This window comes from Scedosporium apiospermum, assembly GCF_000732125.1.
Source record: "Scedosporium apiospermum strain IHEM 14462 chromosome Unknown SEQ_SAPIO_0132, whole genome shotgun sequence".
Classification (NCBI taxonomy): domain Eukaryota; kingdom Fungi; phylum Ascomycota; class Sordariomycetes; order Microascales; family Microascaceae; genus Scedosporium; species Scedosporium apiospermum.
Window position 1 is genome coordinate 929,400 of NW_015971833.1, and position 20,538 is coordinate 949,937.

Below are 20,538 nucleotides of genomic sequence, written 5' to 3' on the forward strand. Positions count from 1 at the left end.
GGACAGCTGCCAGCTGCCTGCCGACACCAAGACCCAAGCGCTGCACAGATTTCCGGTCGCATCTGCCTGGCGAAAGGAAATCAGACACAAAGACCCCAGAAACCCTGTCCTCAGGAATCGTCTATTTCTTCCGACGAGAGAGTTTCAATGCTCCATTTTGTTTCGGCCGCCGAAGCGTGTGACTGGCTGAAAAAGCCGCGCGGACGAGGCATAACGTCATGGTACATCATCACAAGCCTTACCAGTGCTTACCAGGGTGGTCAGGCACCATCGCCAAGTAGCATTTCTCAGCTTCATGTCCTGCAGTGTCTAGGGGACTTTTTTTCCATCTCACTCTCACCCCGCCCCCACCTCTCCACCCTGGAGGACGTGGCGAGTCTCAAGTTTTCCAACCCGTATGGCCTTCTGGAGATGACCGCTTCTTCGGTCTCGAATGGGGAATACTAGTTTATCTAGAGGATGCCCTTTAAACTTTCTCCTCTCGCGATATTTCATTCCCCACGTGTAGTTAGTCTGGCAAGAGGATTGGCTGCGCCGCCGAGTAGAGCAGCCACACGACGCCATCAGACTAGTAGGACACAACCACCACGAGGTGATCATCCACCACCACCTTTGCGGTTCCTTCTCGACATTCCGTGCGTGTGCTGGACGAAACTATTGGCCATACTCGTAGATGTGAAGAGAGGGTCAAACTTGAAAATGCGAAGAAGAATGCGTTTGCGGTGTTTTGCAGGAGCACGAGAAAGGAAAAAGGGGACGTGATGCTAAGACAATTCGCTGGGGAAAAAAACGGGAAGGAACCATCCAGGTCACACACTATTCCAGCCCAAGTAATTCCTCGCCTTGGCGCCTTCTCCCTCACAATAACTCGTCTCATCATCGCATCTGGCCTTCGTTTTTCTTGCAGCATATAGAGAATGCATATTCGTGACTTTCCTACCGTTCTAAATTATCCCATCGCGTCTCTGCTGACCTCGGAAAAAAATCAAGGAAAACCATGCAACTCAGCCTTGTTTGCGTGACCGCTTCTGACAGACAACACCCTTGATCCTGTCTTCCCCACGACTCAACATCCGCCACAAAATCTGACTTTGCCTACGGCACCCGGCATTGCCGTAACGCAACAATCCAAGAGCCTTCATAGAGTTTTTTTTTTTTTTTTTTTTTTTTTTTTTTTTTCATTTTCCTTTTTTTCCTTCTTTTTATAAATTCCCTAGTCGTCGAAGTTATATATTCCGTCACTTTCGTGGCGCGCCCCGATCTCTTTCCTAGCCTTACTTTTTCTCCTCGTTTTTTTCTTCCTTACTTCCCCGGCCCCTACGGATCCTCGATCCCTTCTTGACTGGGGCAGGGTCAACCAAGAATGGCAAACTCTCTCAGGCTTGGTCTCCTCGCCGGCCTATACGCCACCCTGCACTTAGTAGCGGGTGCGCTGGCTGGTGAGAACTTCCAACAGATACTGAGCTCCGACCCCCCTCAGCACGATGCGACACGTCCGTCAAGCTCAGGCCAAACAGGGCTACGCGGAAAGTTTCTACACATAACAGGTATGTCTCCTACTTCTTCCTTACTACCTCCTCCTCTTCCAAAATGACGAGAGCAGGGCTCCGCGGCAGAAGACTGACAATTCCTCTTCCTTTTTTACAGATTTCCACCCCGACGAATTTTACAAATCCTACACCAATGTCGACGTCGAGGCTTGCCACCGCCGGAAAGGCAACGCTGGTCCATACGGCGCCGAGCTCTCGAGTTGCGACTCTCCTAGATCCCTAGCAAACGCGACGTTAGAATGGGTAGCGGCGAACCTAAAGGATGAGATCGACTTCGTAGTATGGACGGGCGACTCGGCGCGCCACGACAGCGACGAACTTCTACCCCGGACGGCCGCCGAGGTACTCCGATCGAACAAATACCTCGCCGACCAGATGTTCCGCACCTTCGCGGACGACCAGAACCCCCATCGATTAGCGATACCTGTCATCCCCAACATCGGAAACAACGACTTCCTCCCCCACAACGTCCTCCTCCCGGGGCCCAACCAATGGCTCCAGCACTACACGGAGATCTGGCGCTCCTTCATCCCCGAAGAGCAGCGCCACTCGTTCGAGTTCGGCGGCTGGTTCTCCGTCGAGGTCATCCCCAACCGCCTGGCCGTTTTTAGTCTCAATACCATGTACTTCTTCGACCGCAACGCCGCCATCGATGATTGCGTGAATCCGGTAGAGCCGGGTTATAAGCAGCTCGAGTGGTTGCGCATCCAGCTGTCCATTCTGCGCTCGAGGGGCATGAAGGCCATTCTCATAGGCCACGTGCCACCCGCCAAGACGGACAGCAAGGAGTTGTGGGACGGAACTTGTGGGCAGAAGTATAGTCTCTGGCTGCGCCAGTATCGCGACGTCATTACCGGCTCGATATACGGCCATATGAATATCGACCATTTCGTGATTCACGATACGAAGGAGATCGATATGGATTTTATCGGCGGCGCGGCTGAGGAAGTTTCCGATGAGAGCATCGACTTGGACTTTGGCGACGATGACGACGGCGACGACGATGATGAGAACGAGGGCGACGATGACGAGGAAGATCTTGAAGACGTCGTGGAGCCGAAGAAAAAGGATTTAGTATCGGCGACCTCGAGCAAGGGCAAATATCTCGCTGAACTCCGCGAGGCTTGGGCCAAGCTCCCGCCGGTCAAAGTCCTCTGCCAAGTAGAACAGGAAGCGGAAACATCAGATGTGGAAGACCAGGGAAAAAGGAGAAAGGGCAAGGGCAAGGGCAAGAAGAGGAAGAGCAAGAAGCAGAGGAAGAAGCAACACCTCAAGAAGCTCGGAGGCAGGTGGGCCGAGAGATACCACGTGTCGCTCATCAGCTCCAGCGTCGTGCCCAACTATTTCCCCAGTCTCCGCGTTTTCGAGTATAACATCACCGGGCTCGAGGACGTACCCCGATGGAGCCCTCCCAACGAGGGACTCCCGTCGGCTCGTCAGTACACTGAGGAAGATGCAGACCTGGTCGACTTGCATCAGGAAATTGAGCTTGCCAAGGCGATACGAGCGGCGAACCCCGGTAAGGGAGGAAACAAGAAGAAGGGCAATAAGAAGAAGGGCAAGGGAAACAAGCCCAAGGACCCCAGCCTCGTCATTCCCGACCCGCCTTCACAGACGGCTATTCCTGGACCCGCATATTCGATGCAACCCCTCACCTTGACGGGTTACACCCAGTATTTTTCGAATCTTACCGACATTAACAACCTACCTGCCGACGGCGATCCCAAGCGCAAGAAGAAGCCCGAGGCCAAGGAATTCAACTTTGAGGTCCAGTACAGCACGTTTACCGATAAGGTCTTCAAGCTGTCCGACCTCACGGTGCGAAACTACGTGCGCCTCGCGTTCCGCATGGGTCTCGCGGCCGCCGATGAACAGAAGGCCAAGAATCCCAGCAGGTCCGTCCAGGATGAGCCTGATGAGGATGACTTCGAGGACGAAGACGACGACGATGAGGGAGCCGACTCGCCAGACGATGACGACGTCGAGGAGGAAAGCGAACTCGTCGAGTGCGAATCCATCGATGGCACCGCTCTTAAGAAGAAGGACAAGAAGCGGCGCAAGAAGGAGTCGGATCGGGCGTGGCGCCGGTTCGTCAAGTATGCGTTTGTGAGTACGGGGGTGGAGGAGACTTACAACTTGGTTGGAGCGAGGCGAGATGGTGATGATGAATGATTGCTTATGATTCTGATGACTTTTTTTTTGGATTCTTTTCTTTTTCTTTTCTTCTCTTTTTTTGCCCCTTTTCGAATGATTCCCAATGGGCGTTTTTTTTTCTTCATTTTTACATCATTAGAAATATATTCTGCATTTTCTGGATGGGGGTGGGATGGAAATGATCTGATTCTAGAGAAGACAATGAGGGGGAGGCGAGGACAGAAGATACGAGGAGAGGAGGGGTACAAAGTATCTCCATGCGAGCGAGACGTTGCACATGCGTTGCATTGTTCTGTTTTATCGATTATTGATTATCAATGGAGGGGTAAAGATGAGATTCAAGCATTCATTCGGGCCGGGTCGAGCGGGTTGAGTGGCATACTTTGTATTGAGCTTTATCTGGGACACAGCATCTGCATCTTGGCATTGATTCTTCCTCGAGAGAGAAGAGGAGAGTTGCGTCTGGCGGTATTTCGTCTTTTTTTTTTTTCTGCGGGTAGGCGTTTTTTCCGTGGGTATTTATGCTGGGGGTTGGGAACATCACTTTTTTTATAAGAAATTGAATATATCAAATTTCTCAAGAAAAATTCCTCCTTCTGAAATGTCGCGGAAGGAAAGGAAGGAATGGAAGGAAGGGGAATCTCGACAGTTACGAAGATTAGTGAAGTGATTGCGTGCTTGTCTAACACGAGCTCCGAGCCACTTCAAAAATCAGCCCTATTATTGCCTGCGGAAAGCAACTAGAAGCCACTGTATGAACTGTGTACGCACATAGAAACCCTCGTAGTATTGAATTCGCCTTTCAAAAAACATCTCGCAAAAACTAACATGTGCTACCTACCCTCTTCCCTCGATTCCTTCAATCCGAATCACTATCATGAGAGTCTGAAAACCCATTAAACTCCTCCTCACTACTCTCCTCCTCCCCACTCTTCCCCTCCCCATCCTGCTCCTCAACCTCATACGTCCCCGAAACATCCCACCGATCGCCCTTGGCTGAACGGCTCACATACTTGACGAACTTTAGCGCGCCGCTATCCCTCAGCACAATGGTAAGCGTATTCCACGCCGCGGGCTGGAAGAAGAGGATGTTGTCGTCGTCCTCATCGTTCTCGCCCGCCGTCTTGTAGATGGCGGCGTCTTGGTCGCGGTCGTCGTCGCCGGCCATGTAGACCTCGTGGCCGCCGACGTCTTCGTCCGCGGTTGCCGCGGGGGTGGGTTTGGCGGCTTCTTTACCTTTGCCCTTGGATTTGGATTTAGATGAGGCACCGTTGGATTTGGAGCTTGAGCCATTGGATTTCTTGGCGCTGGAGGGGGCTTCTTCTTCTTCTTCCTCTTCGTCTTCATCTTCATCTTCATCGGCGCCCCAACCGGGTGTGGGTGTAAATCCAAGGTTTAGTTCGAGACGGGGCTTGCCTTCGTGGCCGGTCGCCAGGGTATAGTCCAGGCCGCGCCTGAAGCGCCGCGCGATGAGGTCATGGTCCTCGATCGTGCAATTCGTAGCGAGCTGGAGCCACTGGCGGAACTGACGGCTAGGGAGGAAAACGTCGAGAAGCTCCGTAATGGGCGACTCCTCCTGGGACGTCCTGAGCTCGTCGGGTCCCGTGGGCTGCTGGTAGAGGTACCTGTGCTTATGCGGCGGGCGGGCGACCTTCCACGGCGTCTTCTTCTCAATCACGGCGCTATCCTCAGGCAGCGCCAGCTTCTCCTGCGCCTCGACGTACTCCCGTAGACGAGCGCTAAACTTCTGCCCAAGAATGCTCGGCAGCGTAATACTCGACATCTCATCAAAGTGCTCGGCAATCTGCTCCAGCGTATCGGGCGTAAGATACGTCGGCGAGATATACTTGAGCAAGAACTCCAAATCCGCCTCATCGAAATCCGCCGCCGCCGAAGCTCCGCGGGCCTTCTCCGCCGCCGAGACGGAGACGGGCTGGGGCAGCGGGCGATCGTACTGGTCCGGGTTGCCCTGGAGCTGCATCAGGCCGCTGTTCTTGACCTGTTCTTCCTCGGCGCCCTCGACGTAGCCGTCCTCGCCGATCTGGGGGATGTGGAACCAGCCGCTGATGGCCATGCGGATGCGGCCGCCGTCGGCCTCGAGCTGCTTCTTCGTCTCGGCGTGGTAGACTTCCTCGACGTCGTGGAAGCTCTCGCCGGGCTGGACGGCGAAGAAGCTGAGCTGGTTCCACGCGGGAGGGATGATCTTGGTGACGTCGGGGAGGGTAGTCTTGGCGACTTGGCCGTCGGCGCCCTTCGTCTCCTTCATAGGGAACAGACGGAGCGCGCCGCCCCATTCGGGCTTCCACGGCTTATCCGGGTCGGTCAGGTAGAGAATATAGCTGACCTTGCGACTACCAATGACGTCGTCGTGGCAGAGGAGGAAGCAGCCCGGCGTGTAAACGTTGATGGCCATGTCGGTCTTACGTCCGCTCAGGGGCCCGCATCCCGTGATGTGGGAGACGTAATTGCGGAAGGTCTCGGAGTAGATGGCATCGCGGAGGGCGAGGAGGGAGGGCAGCTTGGCTAGGGCCTCGTCGTCGAGGCCGTCGAGGTTGGCGAGGTCGCCGGATTGGTGGATCTTGTAGATGTCGGTCTCCTTGGGGGTGAAGGAGACGTTGTCGCGGATCTCGCCGCGGACGTTGCGGAGGAGGGAGTCGTCGACGAGCTTGTTGATGACGGCATGCTTGTAGGGTCCGGAGGTGGCGTATTGCTTGGTGTATTGGTCGAGGACGGACTTGTCGAAGAGGCCCTTGCGGAACCTCTGCTTTGCCTCCTCGGCGGTGAGGTCTGGGTGGCAGGAGGTTAGAGTTGTGGACCAATTGATAATACTTGGGGCGACGCGGAGCTGGACGTACTAGACTTGGACCGCCTCTTGACGGGGTGCCGGCCGCCGGCGGAGGAGGAATCGGCCTTGCGCTTCATGATTTTGGGGCACAATTGGAGGTGATCCAGCGAGGTCTAAGGTCTGAGAGTAGAATTGACGATTCCGAGTAGAAACTGAGAGGAGAAATTCTCTATTTCGTGCGTTGAGACGAGTTGTGCATGGGGAGATGGCTTATAAGTCGCCGGTTTCCGCAGCAAGATGGGCCAGATGGGCTGATTCTGGAGCAGGGCTCGGAATTTTTTTTTTTTTTTTTTTTTTTTTTTTTTCTTCTTCTTCTTCTTTTTTTCCCTGAATTCAAGGTGAAAAAGAAAAAAGATGGTGGGGCACATGTGCTGATTGGAACTTTTAGCGTCTGGGTACCTTGACACCAGAGCTTGTGCGGGGTACTTCTGTCCCAAGCTTCGTTAGCAGGTCTGGTTGGAGACCTTCAATTGGTTGGTAGGTACAGTTACAAGCTCCCCTCTACCACTCGTCGTCTGTCTGGAAGAAGCAGCAAGGAAACACCACGGAAACACTACTCCATTGCAGTTGCCCTTCCTCAACCACAGCATTGAAAGGGTTGCGCCGTCCCTTCCGTATCTGACCAGCCAGGAATCTCCGACTACCGCCGATCGTCGAGGCTTGCATGATGGTTCTGGCGCCCGTCCAGTGGAGATGACCAGACAGATGCGCTGTTGCAATGCCCTGTTTGGCTTTTTTTGGGAGTCCAAAGGACTCCAGGGAGGTTGAGTTGGCATTTGTTCAATGCTATCGGCCAGCATTTTCAGCTATCAATGCAGCTAGCCGCCTTCTCGTCCAACAGATCCAGTCTAGGATTTTGATAAGACAGTGAAGATGGTGAAGACACGCAAGATGACATCCAACATGCGTTTCCTGGCTTTGCGATTGGTCTTGACGTGCTCATTTTGCGGTACGTCATTCGTTTGAAACCACCAAATGAAGATACCTTTCTCGATCACCTTGATGCATTCTAGCGCCGGTCCACGAGAATTTTATGCGAAGGTGAGCGTTGTTCTGGATGGTATCAGCCAGGCCATGAGCCTCTGGCGCCTGTTAGAGCCAATGGGGTCGACAGGGAAACGCACAGCATCAGTATGAGCCAGTTACAGGGGCTGGAGCAGTCGGGCTATTTCGAGATCTTAAATCAACCTTAATGCGGCTCTCCTGTTTCGATTGATGTTGTTTTCAGCTCTTGCGGGAGGGCGTTTCATGCCAATTTTAGAAGCGTCTTGCCTCCATTTATGGCTGAGGTAGCTCCCGAATTGTAGAGGGCTGGTTTCATCGCATGATGTGCTATAACACTCGTTTGGGGGGGGTTTGGTCCTCTCTTACATGTCACTCTACAACCGCAGCCACGATCACTCGTGCAAGACGCCGTCGGGTCCAACACAATTAGATAATTTGGGATCTACATATGCCGTTGGAGGCTCACACCGCCCTCCTTGCCTCCACTCACAAATCTTTCTTTCTATCTACTATGATTTGTCCTCCATTATAGGCTGGGCGGGTGGAAGCATCCACGATTGAAGAGCATACTACAATTATACTTAAGCTTATTAGAATCCTACTAAAGGGGATTTGAAGGTCAGCAGGCAAGACACGGATTCATAGTCCAGTCAGCAACGTCGCCGTCAGTGGGTGAGATAAACCAGTAAGTGCCTGACTTACAACTCCATATACAGTCTAGACGAAGCAGCGCGGTGAAGCAAGACGGCGGCGGCCCAGTCTAATAGCAAACAAAGGAAAGAAGAAAAAAATAATTTAATTCTTTTTTCTTCCTTCACCTGCCCGCGTCTTACCTCCAGGCCCTCCCCCCTCCTACTTTTGGGGTCGCGCCTCCCGCTGGACCACTAGCTCTGCCAGATGGGGATCTCCATTACTGCGAGATATTTCCTTTACTCGATCCCTGGGCACCGGATCATGGCCGTAGTCTAGAGTAGAACTTGGGCGCGGTAGGATTCGAACCTAAGCCCTCCCGGCGGGGGAGGCAACGGCCACCTTAACTAACTCGGCTACTGCCTCGTCAGGTCGTCTGGTGAAAGATCGGGGCATTATTGTCTCTTACATGACATAACGGGGAGTTGAGGAGAGGCGGATTGGCCAGGAAGGAGCAGTTCACCGAACTGGAAAGTTTGAATTGGAAGGGGGAGCTGGTGGGAGGGTGAAAGTTACACTTGGCAGTTTGAGGGTGAGCCTCCTTGATATATCCCCAAGAGCAAGCTCGATAGTGGCTCAAGATGCGGTGCCTTATGGAATGTCCAAATCCAAGTCGGATCCCCATCAGGAAACACACTTCCGAGAAAGATATCGTGTACTAAGCCGGAGTAATGACGCTTTAAGCAAGAGGCATAGACTCGAGATAACCGCCATCAAGGCCGAGAGGTCTCTTCCACTTGAGCAAGGTATCCAAGAGGTAACGGATGTAATTCTTATTTCGGGAAATGAGAAGATACCGATCCCAGGCGGAGAAAGACTCCTTTCCAGCATGATTCCTGGAATGGCCCTTGTCTTGGCAGCCGAGCTGATCCATCATAAGCTGGCCAACCTCGGAGGCTATCTATGATTCTGGATCAAATAGGTTTATATTTCTAGTAGTTGGGCAACAGTGGACGGCTCAAGCTGTCCAACTTACATGAGTGCCGTTAGTGAAGTACGGGAAAGGGAACTCACTTCCTCGGCCTCTCTCCCCGGCTTTGATCAAGAGTCGGACACATATTGTAGAACGAGTATCCTTGGTAGCGGCGAAAGCTCGGTAATCTCTTCAGTGCCCCGATACTCTTAGGGACTTAATATGGTAGGCTAAATAGCTATTAGAATCGTTCGGATCTTGGTCGGTGAAGGCTGGCGGCATTCAATCATTAAAGAGCAGAGGTCTTGTATGTTTAATCTCCCTGCCGTAATCTACTCATGCCAGGAATATTAGAAATGCATCGGCAGGATGCTCTTTTCTTCTTCGAAGACTACGTTTCTTCCTTGGCGGCTTCCGAGTTGCAGTAAGATTTAGAAAGAACCAGGAAACGGCATCCGCGGACTGCCGGAAGCTACGTCAATTGGTGAAAACCGTCACAGGATCATCTCAATATCCCTTCCTTCTAGAAGCGGGCTCGAATCAGATTTCCGAGGGCAAGCAATAGTTTGTCCGAAATCGGTTCAAGCGCCGTGCCGGAGATGCGGTACCCCACGTCCAACGAGATGGTTAAACCCAAAGTTTCCCAAACCCAGCGCCGGATAGCAGCGGCTCCGGCTCCGCATGCCCAATTGCGCCTTATACGCACTCGATTAGGAGAACCCCCTCGATGCCGAATGCAACAAGGTTCCATCCGTGATGTTTTGATTCCAATGGATTAGGTCAGGTGCTCTGCGGCCAATATTCCCACCGGAAGTAGAATAGGTTCCGGGTTCATCAACACCGACTCCCGCTTATCAACCCCCGCCTCGGTTTCCCCGCTATCATCATCACACTCCCGCTTTACCAGCATTCCCTTGCCTTCAACCTGAACTATAACTTAGACCACCACTATAACCATGACCACTCCAGACATTGCCGCCATCAGGGCCAACTTCCCCTCCCTCACCCAAGACCAAGTCTACTTCGACAGCGCCGGCGGCAGCCAAATCCTCGGCTCCGTCGTCTCCTCCCTCGTAACCCACTACACCGTAACCAACGTGCAGCTCGGCCCGACCTACACGGCCGCTCAGGCAGCCCTGCGAAATTACAAAGCCGGCTGGGCCGCCGCCGCGGACTACCTCAACTGCAAACCCGAGCAGATCGTTTTCGGGGCCTCCACGACGCAACTCCTGCGGAATCTTGTCAATGCCTTGCAGTTTGATAAGGATGATGAGATTGTCGTGTCGATTATTGATCATGAGTCGAATATTGCGCCGTGGTTGGATCTTGCTGAACGGCAGGGTTTGGTCGTGAAGTGGTGGAAGCCCGAGACTTTAACCGGTGATGTGAGCGGCTTGCTCCCACTCATTACGGAAAAGACGAAGTTGGTGGCCGTAACGCACGCGAGCAACGTGCTGGGCAACGTGAATCCCATCAAGGAAATCGCAAAAGTAGCGCACGAAAAGGGGGCCTTGCTATCCGTTGATGGCGTCGCCTACGCGCCGTACCGCCCCATCGACGTGGCGGACCTCGACGTAGACTTCTACGTCTTCTCGTGGTACAAAGTCTTCGGCCCGCACATCTCCACTCTATATGCTAGTCCGCGCGCTTTCCCACGCATCCGCTCCCTCGGCCACTTCTTCCATGACACGAACACCCTCGAGGGGAAACTCGGACTTGCCGGCGCCGCGTACGAATTCGTCCAGGCTATACCCGTCGTGACGGCGTACCTCGCCCCGGAGGAGACGCGCCGGGCTATTGATGCGAACCACACCGCTATTCTGCGGCCACTCCTTGAATATCTCGCGAGCGACCCGGATAAGTTTTCGGTGTATGGTGGGACTGAACTACATGCGGGGAGGCTGCCTGTGGTGAGCTTTTCCGTGAAGGGTTGGAGCTCGAGAAAGGTTTGTGAGGGGGTTGAGGAGGTGTCGAATTTTGGGATTCGATGGGGCCATTTTTATGCGCCGAGGCTGGTGGGCGAGGTTTTGGGAAGGTTGGAGGATGGGTTGGATGGGGTTATTCGGGTGAGCTTTGCCCATTATAACTCAGGTATGTCTTATTCTTTTCTTTTTATTTATTTACTTTTTCTCGGTCCTTGTGCAAAATTATCATGCTAACTTGCTGTAGTCGATGAAGTTGAGCGCTTCATCAAGGTGCTTGACTCGGTGTTATCCAAGTCCCCGGAGGCATGATGAAAACGGTCAAAGCCTTTGTGCTCTCGACGAAGTAATGCTTGGATAGTTGACAGGGCACTGCTTTAGTAAAATATACATCTAATTCATATATCTATTCCTTCTTCCATCTTCAAAAAAAGGACCAGTAAAATATCCACGTAGAATCTCAAACCCCTCCTTGCTTCCTCGAAACGACAAAAACTGTGCAATGAAAAGAGTTAAGGCTCACCTCCTCTTCTCCACCGCCTCCCTCAACAACCGAATCACCTCCGCCGGATCCTTCGCCCCAAACACCGCACTCCCCGCAACAATCACATTAGCGCCTGCGTCCGCCGCCTGATCGATCGTGCCGGGCCCGAGTCCGCCGTCCACCTCGATGTTGAGGTCCGGATACCTCTTGCGGAGTTCCTGGACCTTGGGGAGTTCCGACGCCATGAACTTTTGGCCGCCGAAGCCGGGTTCGACCGTCATGACGAGGACCATCTGAGAAAAGGCTCACGTTTTAACATTCGTTCGTCGGGGTACTATATAGAGGGAAAGGGGTGAGAGAGGACATACGTCAGGCCTCTCCTTCGCATGGGGACTATCCAAAACATCCCAAAGCACATCGACCTTCGTCGCCGGCTTGATGGCTATCCCCGCCAACATGCCGCAGTCGTGGATATACCGGATCAGATCGCGCGGGTTCGTCTTGAAGGCCGACGTCTCGGCGGGGCTCTCGGCGGCTGTGGATGTGGCGGCTTCGTAGTGGAAGCAGTAGAGGTTGCAGCCTGCTGCTTTGAATTCTTTGACCCATTTCTTGGGCTGGGAGAGAGATTTGTCCTCTTAGTTTTCTAGAGTTTCTGGGGAAGAAGAGGAGAGGGAGAGAGAGAGACGCACCTCGGCAATCATCATGTGGCAGTCAAACGTCCCCTTGGCAAACTTTCCCTCTGGTCCGGCGACGTGTTTCCGGATCATGGTGACGACGGGGGCTCCGAATGTTATGTTGGGGACAAAGTGGCCGTCCCTTTTTTCAACGTGAGCTATCATTATCAACACTTAAACAGGGACAGGATGCGACAGCTCGAAGGAGAAGAAATAGAATACGGAGAGAAGGGCGTAAAAACATACATAATGTCAACGTGCAACCAATCCGCGCCCTGCTCAATGGTCCTCGAGCACTCCTCTCCCAACTTGGCGAAATCCGCCGAGAGAATCGACGGTGCGATGATTGCTGGAGGTGCCATTTTACGTGCTGTTCTTCCTTCTGTCTTATTTGGTCAATTGAACACGGTAGTCTTTCGTCAGGAGCTCCTAAAGTTGTCGGTAAGAAGAGGAAACCTGTCGAATGGGATCTGAACTTGAAAATAGCTTTGCCAAGCTAAGAGATGTCGTCGGGAGAGAGGGGGAGGGGTAGCTCCGAAGTAAACTAGTCGAACGAGGAAGAAAGGTGAAGTTGGAATACACACACGACTTTGCCCCGCCTTGGATCCTACTTTCCGTTTCGTCCTTTCCGCGGGGTAAAAAGAGCTTTAAAACATCCGGATCTACGGTACAATGTACCTCAATGCCCCGCTCGGAGACTGCGGGAGACAGTGACTTGCTTTAGTACTTGTTACCTAATGCTCAGTCAGGGTCGGTACGGTACCCTCTTGTACCTCACGAGGTACCTCATGGGGACGACAAGAACCTCGATCTGAGGAAGAAGGAAGGGAAAGAAGCTCCCAATGGACACACATCTGTCGGAATCATCACGAAAGACTCAATGCCTGGTATAAGACTTATGATTACAGCATCCCGTAGCAGTCTACAGTCCTCTTCGTCCTCCATCTTCCTCGTAGATTCCCTCGTCCCATGACAGAAACGGAAATCTCCGTATAAAAGGAAATGAAAAAAGAAACCCGCCTCGCCATGATGCGCTCCAATCCCATTCTCCCCTGCTTATCCACCTTCCTTCATTCCTCCACCAGCTCGGTTCTCCTCTTCCAAGAATTAAAAGCAGAGGGGGAAAAGAGAACAGGGAAGAAAACAAGTACAAACCATCATTTTCGTATACATTGAGAAAGACAACCGCGTAAAGACAAGAGAAAGAGACGTTTCAAAACACCCGACGAATAAGGGGAAAAACGAAAAAGACTAGAAGGGTATTCGCGACAAGAAGCGTCCGTGAATTCAACGACCAACCCCGGGAATTAGGAGGTAATTAAACAGGAGGAATAAAAAGAGAAGAAAACAGCCGCAGTGCGTGACAAACCGAGGTTCCACTGCCACGGCTGGAAAGACAGCGCGCCGCGTCCAGAGGCGCCAGAGGGCTGATGCTGAGGTGATAGTAGTGATAGTTTAGGCAATACCGCGATAAGGGCGAGGGGCGATCACCATGAGGGAAAAACAAAAAAGGGGTGCTCATTTCGTCTTCTTCTTGGGAGAACACGTTTCGTCATCGTCTTCCTGAATAGTAGGCAAATCAGGCTTCTTCATAGCGAACATCTTCTCCGATAAGTCGTCGTCACAACCCGACAGTTTTAATCTCTCTCTCTCCATGTCTTGAGGAGGTGGATCGTTCGGTCCGGCAACGCGCGCCTCGGACTCAGATTGGTACTTCGTAGCGCCAGAGCCCATTTCCCCTGCATTATCGTCACCGTAGCGAACCGGATCGAGTTGCTTCTCGACCATCATTGTAAAAAGCCCTTCATATATCTCGTCCTGCTCGTCGGTAAGGCCAGTAGATAAACTCGGACCGAAAGGAGCCAATTCCGATCTCTTCAGTCCCTCACAAAGCCCGTCATTATCATCATCAAAACTGCCCCGCAGCTCCAACCTCCCCCTCGTCGCCTCCCCGTCCATATCCTCGCCCCTCTCCTCCTCGACAGAACCCAGCTCATCACTTCCACTCCACCTACCAGCTCCTCCACCCCGCCTTCCGGTCCGATACTTCTCCCCCTAGCAGAAGCCATCAGCCGTATTAGCGCGGCTCCCACCACCAACGCCACAGTTACTCCCGATGGACGCCGTCCCTGGCGTCGACTGCGAAGACTGGACCGACCCGGCCTCGCTCGGCGTCGCCGGCTCCATGACGCGATTCCGAATCGCCATCATCCACTCGTGGCTGAGGAGCTCGATGGCCGTCGCGCGTTTGGCGGGATCGCGCGAGAAGCACCGCTGGAGGAAGTCGATCCCTTCTTCGCTAAGCTGGTCCGGGGTAGGCAGTAGCGGCGGGTTGCCCTGCGCGATGTTGTACATGATGGCCCACTCGTTGTCGAGGTTGGCCCAGGGACGCCGTCCAGTAGCCATCTCGAGGATGACGCAGCCTAGGCTCCAGATGTCGCCTGCGCCGCCACGTCCTGGGTTCTCGCCCTTGATCACCTCGGGTGACATGTACATTGGCGTGCCCGTCATGGACTTGTTCGGCTTCGTCGACTTGAGATCGCTGACGAGAGTGCGACCTTGCCTAGCAATCACTTTGGCAGCGCCGAAGTCGACGTACTTGATAATGCCGTTATGGTCGAGTAGGATATCTATAGCGAGAGAAAAATAAATTAGTCAGTCATTCTGCCACCCACTTCAATAATAATTCTCTCTTTCTAGATTGCAACTTACTCTCAGGCTTGATGTCTCGGTGCACGATGCCGCTTTCATGAAGGTAAGCGAGACCCTCCAAAAGCTGCAGCGCGTACACCATGATGACCTGCTCGTCCTCGATCCGCCCATGCTCCAACAGGTGCGCGAGCGACCCGTTCTGGCAGTACTCCATGAAGATGTAGACCCGGTCTCGATGCACCTCGATGCCGTAGTACGACACGACGTTGGGGTGGTCAAGCATCTCGAGCACCCCCATCTCGTCCTTGATCTGCCCCGCGATCGCGGGTATCAACTTGGGATCCTGCAGCCTGATTTCCTTGACCGCCATGAGCTGGCCCGAGTCGAGGTTCATCGCTGCGTATACGTTGCCGAATGTGCCGCCACCGATGAAGCTACCTTGCTGCCATCGCATCGTGACGTACGTGGCTGATGACGACAGGTAAGCGAGGGATCGGTCGACTTCGTTGGTTGTCTCCAGCACCCGACCCGTGGCCGACCGCGCGGCTTCCGTCTGCCGCCTGAGCTCGTCCACCTTCTCGAGCTCCTCGAGTCGGTGCTCCAACGTGTACTTAGCCGCCTCGTTATCGTCCAGGAGCCGGTTCTGGTCGAGCTTCTTCTTGATCTGACCCATGAGCGTCGCGATGCTGCGCTCCTTCTCCGCCTTGGCCGCTAGCATCGACCTGGCACCCATGATGTCAAAGTGCGAGATGAGCAATGCCATGCAACCCGACACCTTCAACCGCAGCTTGGAATACTCGTCCTCACCGAGCGCGAGGATGTGCCGACCCCGCGTCATGCCCATAGCGAATTCGAGAGCCTGAACGGCCCATCGGAACGTCCGCTTGTCCGACGCGATGCAGTCGTCCGTGATGAAGCTGACCCAGTCGAGCGCCAGCTTCGTGAGCTTCAGCATGTTCATCTGCTTGCGGTTGCTATCGAGATACATCAACGAGCGCTGGCCGAACTCCGTCGCGAACAGGAAACATGTCTGCACCAACTCCTGACAGTCCTTACCCTTGGTCTGCCGGCGGATGGTTTCGGCGCTGTCCATGAACGTGTTAGACAGCTTGTACGCGACCTTTCTCGTCTCCGTAAGCCGAGAGTTGACCTTGTGGATATTGGACCGCTGCTCCACCACCAAGTCCAGGTGCATGTTGAGCCTGTCGAGGAATAGCTTCCTCGTGTCTTCGAGCCGCCCCAGCGAGCCCGAGGCGCAAAGCCGAATGTATCCGCGCTTTAGATCAATGTTCTGCTCTCGTATCGGCAGCTGGACCGTATCCCCGAACCAGTGCGGCGGCGTCTCCGGCCGGATGAGCAGGAGGTAAGGTTTCCTGTCATCGTCGGCAAACTGGACCCGAGATGTAACGGCGAGGAGGGTCTGGATATCGTCGTGGCGGTACCGCAGCGAAGGCGACGCGATTAGAAAGATTCCCTGCTTCTCGAAATGCGGCACCTCCACGCGGAAATGTTCCGTCTCAATAAGGCGGTCGTAGAAGGCCTGCATCTTCTCGGCCAGGAAAGAAATGCTGAGGTCTGACGCCGTCTCGTAGTTCTCGCCAAGCATGCGCGAGAATCGCTGCAGCATCCTCTGCCTCACCCGCACCGAGTCGAGACAGGCCTTGTATCGTTTGCTCAGCTCGGCTGCGCTCTCCTTGGGCTTCACTTGTAGTTCCTTCTCAAATGTCTGACTCAGGCGATTGAAAGCTTTGAATGTGAGTGAGCTGAATTGTTCGGCTACTTCGATATGTCCGTTCTGGAGATGGCCGCCGATGTGGTTGCCAAAGTCCCACTCCTGGAACAGCAACTCGGCCTCCTTGAATGTGTTCTTATTGCCGCTGAGCTTCCAGTTCAGCATCTTGAAGTAGTACTTGAGAGCGTCGAGAACAACTTGGTCAAACGACTCGTCGATGCAAGGGGGAAGCTCCCAGCCAGGCTCGGGCTGCGAGATGGCAAGGTATTCTTGCTTGATACGGATGGCCAGTTTCAGGATAAGCTGGAACTGGGAAATCATTTGGTCCAGCATGAGGGGATTCTGTTGGGCCGTCTCCTTGACTCTCCTAGCGTAAGCGAGGCGGACCTTGATGATCTCTTCGACTAGGCGGGACGGGAAACTGATGAGAGTGAGAAGTTCTTCGATGTATAGCGGTAGATGGCGCTTCTCGAAGGCCGAGTAGTTTTCGATGAGAGTCCGTTTCGACTTGCGCATGACGCTTGAGATCCGAACCAACATGCCCTTGTCCCGCTTCTTCTTTCCATCGGAGCCGTTCCACGAGTAGTGCATACCTACTCGCTCGAGCTCAGGGAGCGGGTGCGGGTCGAGGTCTCCGGCTAGAGCCTGCTCGGGCTCAGGGCCACCGCGACGGTCTTCATCGAGAACATCGCCGCGCTTGTCCGGGTCGTCTTCTTCGCTATACAGAGTCCTCAGTCCATCTTCTTTCATCAGCCGGTCGATGAACGACGAGTCGTCGGTAAGCGAGGTGTTGGACAGAGACGGCTCCCTTGGCTTTGTAAAGTCCAGGTCATCGTTGCCGACCCACTTCTTGAGGATGGATAATTCGGTATTGAGTAGCTCGTTGGTATTATGCCACGCCATAATAGCGCCATACGCTTCGACGAAACCCGGAGACTCGGCGGCCTTGTGCTTCTGGACCAGGGCCTTCCACGAGGGATAGTAGTTGCCGCACTTTTCGATCTCCTCCACTATGCCCTTGACCTGTTCGTGGGGAGGCTTCCCCGCTTCGGTCTCGCCCTTGATCTGGAAATTTATCACTTCTTCGAGGGTACGATCGAGGACCGACCGCGCGTCTTCCACCATCCTCCTCTGCACGGGTAAATGTCGTCCGCAGACCTTGGACCTGATACCGAGCCAGATCTCTTCGTTGCGACGCGGAGACTTGCCGTCAGATTGGTCGGTCGAGTTGATCAGCCGCTTCTTCTCCTGCCTCACGACGTCTCCCGTCAGCACGGCTTCGAGCATGCCGTGCCATTCTAACCGTTCACGGTTGGCAGGGTCTTTGATGTCCTCTTCGGTGGGCTGAATATCATCGTTTCCATAAAACATGATGATTTCTTCGTTTCTCTCGTCAAAGGGTCCTTCGGACGATGGCGTCTCGCCTTCGGAATCGGAGTCGCCATGGCTGATACCGCCGTTAGAATACGAGTTGAAATATTCACTGCCAAAATCTTGGCGCAGCCTCTGCAGGTAGGCTCGGTCCCTAAATCGATCGCCTCTGCGAGTCTTGGACGAAGAACGCGCGTGGTCGTTGAATGACGAGGATGAGTTTCCCTGGATCGGGCGTCGTACGGGGGCGTAGGTGCTGGACGGTGTTCTCGCGGGAGCTGTTGGGCGAATCGGCCGCGGTGTGCTTCCATTAGAGTACAACTGCTGGCCGTCGGCATCTGTAGTGCCGCTCCGAGAGCTCCTCGAAGAGCCATTAACCGAAGGAGCATGCGACGACTTGGGTGTCGGAATGCCAGCAGACTCGGCGTACCTCGCCAGGCTTGTCAAGTCTTCCTGCGATTCTGATCCTAGGGAGCGAGGGCGTGGGTCGGCGTAGTCATCGTCATCGTCGATAGAACGATCGATTATCAGAGAGGAAGGCCGCGGGGCTTTAGACTTTTCGGGTCGCGCATCATCCTCGCCGCCGGTGAAGCGAACGGTCCTCGGGGACGTCTCGGTCGTCATCTGGACGGTGGGTTCAAGAGCCGCCGTTGTCGAGAGGAAGGATAAGGAGCCGGTCGGGTTTTCGGTTTATTAGTATTATTTTCGTTTAGTATAACGGAAGGAAAAAAGAGGAGGATGTCGTCGGAAGTATTGTACAGCTCGAGAAGGACGAATGGTGGCTCTGCAGGATAGATGCCGACCTAAACGAGAAAGATACCGAGAGTTGTGGTGGTGGTGGTGGACTCGACGCAATTCAAGCAGTCAAGAGGTGCAGTTGAGCCGCTTCCTCAGCCAGTTGAATGGGAGGTAGCGGCTGGCGTCTAGCGTCCAAGTGCCATGAAAGGCTCGGATCATGGAGATCTGATGCGATGAGCAAATGCGCAACGGTTACGACTGTTAGCTGTCGATGTCGAATGGGCGGATTACAGAGCCGTAAAACGAGTTTGGCCCCCGGGTGGATGGAGATTGAGGGGGGGAGGGTCGGATCGTGTCGGTCGTGAGGTGGGATGGTCAAATGTCGAATGTGAGGAGTACGAGGAAGTCCACTCGACTGGGAGGCTTGTGAATTATTATGGACTTCGACAGAATCGGTCATGATGATTGGTTAAAACCAAAGAAGGTCCTTGGGGACAATTGCTGATGGAGCCTGTGCTGAAGTACTTTTTACTAGCGCTGGGTTTGGAGCTAAACAGCCCGGAGCTCGCGGAAGGAAAGCAAAGCACGGCGCTAAGACAGGGCCCGCTGCACTGGGCGGGTGGGCAGTAAAATGTGCTTATCCAGCGCCGCGGTATTCATACAGCACTGAGATGTGCTGAGTGCGTGTCGCTAGTGGAAAGTTATCACCATTACAAGTACATCGAGTACCTCCAGAGAGGCCAAGTCTTGTCCTGTCCACTTCAACAAAGACCACGATGGAGTCGGGATATTATGGCTGTCCCTATAAGACCGGCCTTGACTCCCTGGACAGCCCAAACTTTGATACAAGATGGAGGGCATCGTCAATTGGTCCATAGTGTCGAACCTCCACCAAACCCCACCAAACCATTTGATCAATTGGCTACAGTGAGACTAAAAAAGTTTCGATCACTTTTTTAATTACGTGACGCGAACGCGTCACCCACTTTACCCATCCCCAACTTCAAAAAATCACATCACAGCCAGAAATGGCTCCGGAAAGAAGAAAAACACATCATTCGCCTCATAAGAGGACTCTTATTACACGCAACTATAGAATGGGTATTTCTCGCTCAGTTATCGCAGCCAAATATCGCATTCCACCGGGCTCAGTCAATGGCATCGCGATCAGATATAGATATCAAACTTCAGCAAAATCAGAACCACGATCCGGGCAGCCATACCGCATCAGTACTAACGAAATCAAATATATTCTCTTAATCATTAAGAGAGACCCTTTCATTTCCATCCGGAATCTAAAAGAACAGGCTAATCTTGCCTGCGCAAATACCACTCTAATATCATGCCTCCAACGACATAATATTATACACAAAGTGGCAATTCAACGACCAAAATTAACAGAAGAACATGCCCAGAAGAGGCTGGCCTTTGCGAGGAAGTATGTGGGTAAAGGAATATCATGGTGGAAGAGGGTTATCTTTAGTGATGAGACCACAATTGCGCGTGGTCAAGGGCAACGTCGAAAATGGGTTTTCTGCAAATATATCAGTCACATTCCAACTTAAAAACCAACACCAACTAACCTAAAATAGGGAAAATAACTAGAGAAATTAGTAGTCCAGCTAAAGAGTAAGCCAACGAGGCATTCGCAGATATTCTGGGCTGCGTTTTCATTTCGCAATCGCACTACACTAACAGAATGTCAGGGAGACCTTGATTTTCCATGTAGAGGGGTTACTGGGCAAGTTATCCGCGACCTCCTTGAAGAGACACTTCCAACGATATGTGAGCCTGGTAGTATTTTCATT

The 20,538-nt window shown here is 53.3% G+C and overlaps 5 protein-coding genes across 5 annotated transcripts; 2 read left to right on the forward strand and 3 right to left on the reverse strand.

The window, feature by feature from the left end:
• Positions 1-1,363: 1,363 nt before the first annotated feature.
• SAPIO_CDS8989 (Endopolyphosphatase) lies at positions 1,364-3,722 on the forward strand (the record flags this gene model as incomplete). Its single annotated transcript, XM_016790501.1, has 2 exons — positions 1,364-1,547; positions 1,648-3,722. 2 exons carry the CDS (start codon positions 1,364-1,366, stop codon positions 3,720-3,722), a joined length of 2,259 nt encoding a protein of 752 aa, XP_016639804.1.
• An 841-nt stretch (positions 3,723-4,563) lies between these two features.
• SAPIO_CDS8990 (Pkhd-type hydroxylase tpa1) lies at positions 4,564-6,626 on the reverse strand (the record flags this gene model as incomplete). The annotated part of the gene is made up of 2 exons (XM_016790502.1): positions 4,564-6,491; positions 6,560-6,626. 2 exons carry the CDS (start codon positions 6,624-6,626, stop codon positions 4,564-4,566), a joined length of 1,995 nt encoding a protein of 664 aa, XP_016639805.1.
• A 3,487-nt stretch (positions 6,627-10,113) lies between these two features.
• Positions 10,114-11,391, forward strand: SAPIO_CDS8991 (Cysteine desulfurase; the record flags this gene model as incomplete). Its single annotated transcript, XM_016790503.1, has 2 exons — positions 10,114-11,248; positions 11,327-11,391. 2 exons carry the CDS (start codon positions 10,114-10,116, stop codon positions 11,389-11,391), a joined length of 1,200 nt encoding a protein of 399 aa, XP_016639806.1.
• A 207-nt stretch (positions 11,392-11,598) lies between these two features.
• On the reverse strand, positions 11,599-12,599 carry SAPIO_CDS8992 (uncharacterized protein; the record flags this gene model as incomplete). The annotated part of the gene is made up of 4 exons (XM_016790504.1): positions 11,599-11,856; positions 11,932-12,177; positions 12,253-12,379; positions 12,484-12,599. The coding sequence occupies 4 exons, from the start codon at positions 12,597-12,599 to the stop codon at positions 11,599-11,601; spliced, it is 747 nt and encodes a 248-aa protein (XP_016639807.1).
• Positions 12,600-13,755: 1,156 nt separating this feature from the next.
• Positions 13,756-18,616, reverse strand: SAPIO_CDS8993 (MAP kinase kinase kinase wis4; the record flags this gene model as incomplete). Its single annotated transcript, XM_016790505.1, has 3 exons — positions 13,756-14,292; positions 14,392-14,867; positions 14,950-18,616. 3 exons carry the CDS (start codon positions 18,614-18,616, stop codon positions 13,756-13,758), a joined length of 4,680 nt encoding a protein of 1,559 aa, XP_016639808.1.
• Between the last annotated feature and the right edge of the window lie 1,922 nt (positions 18,617-20,538).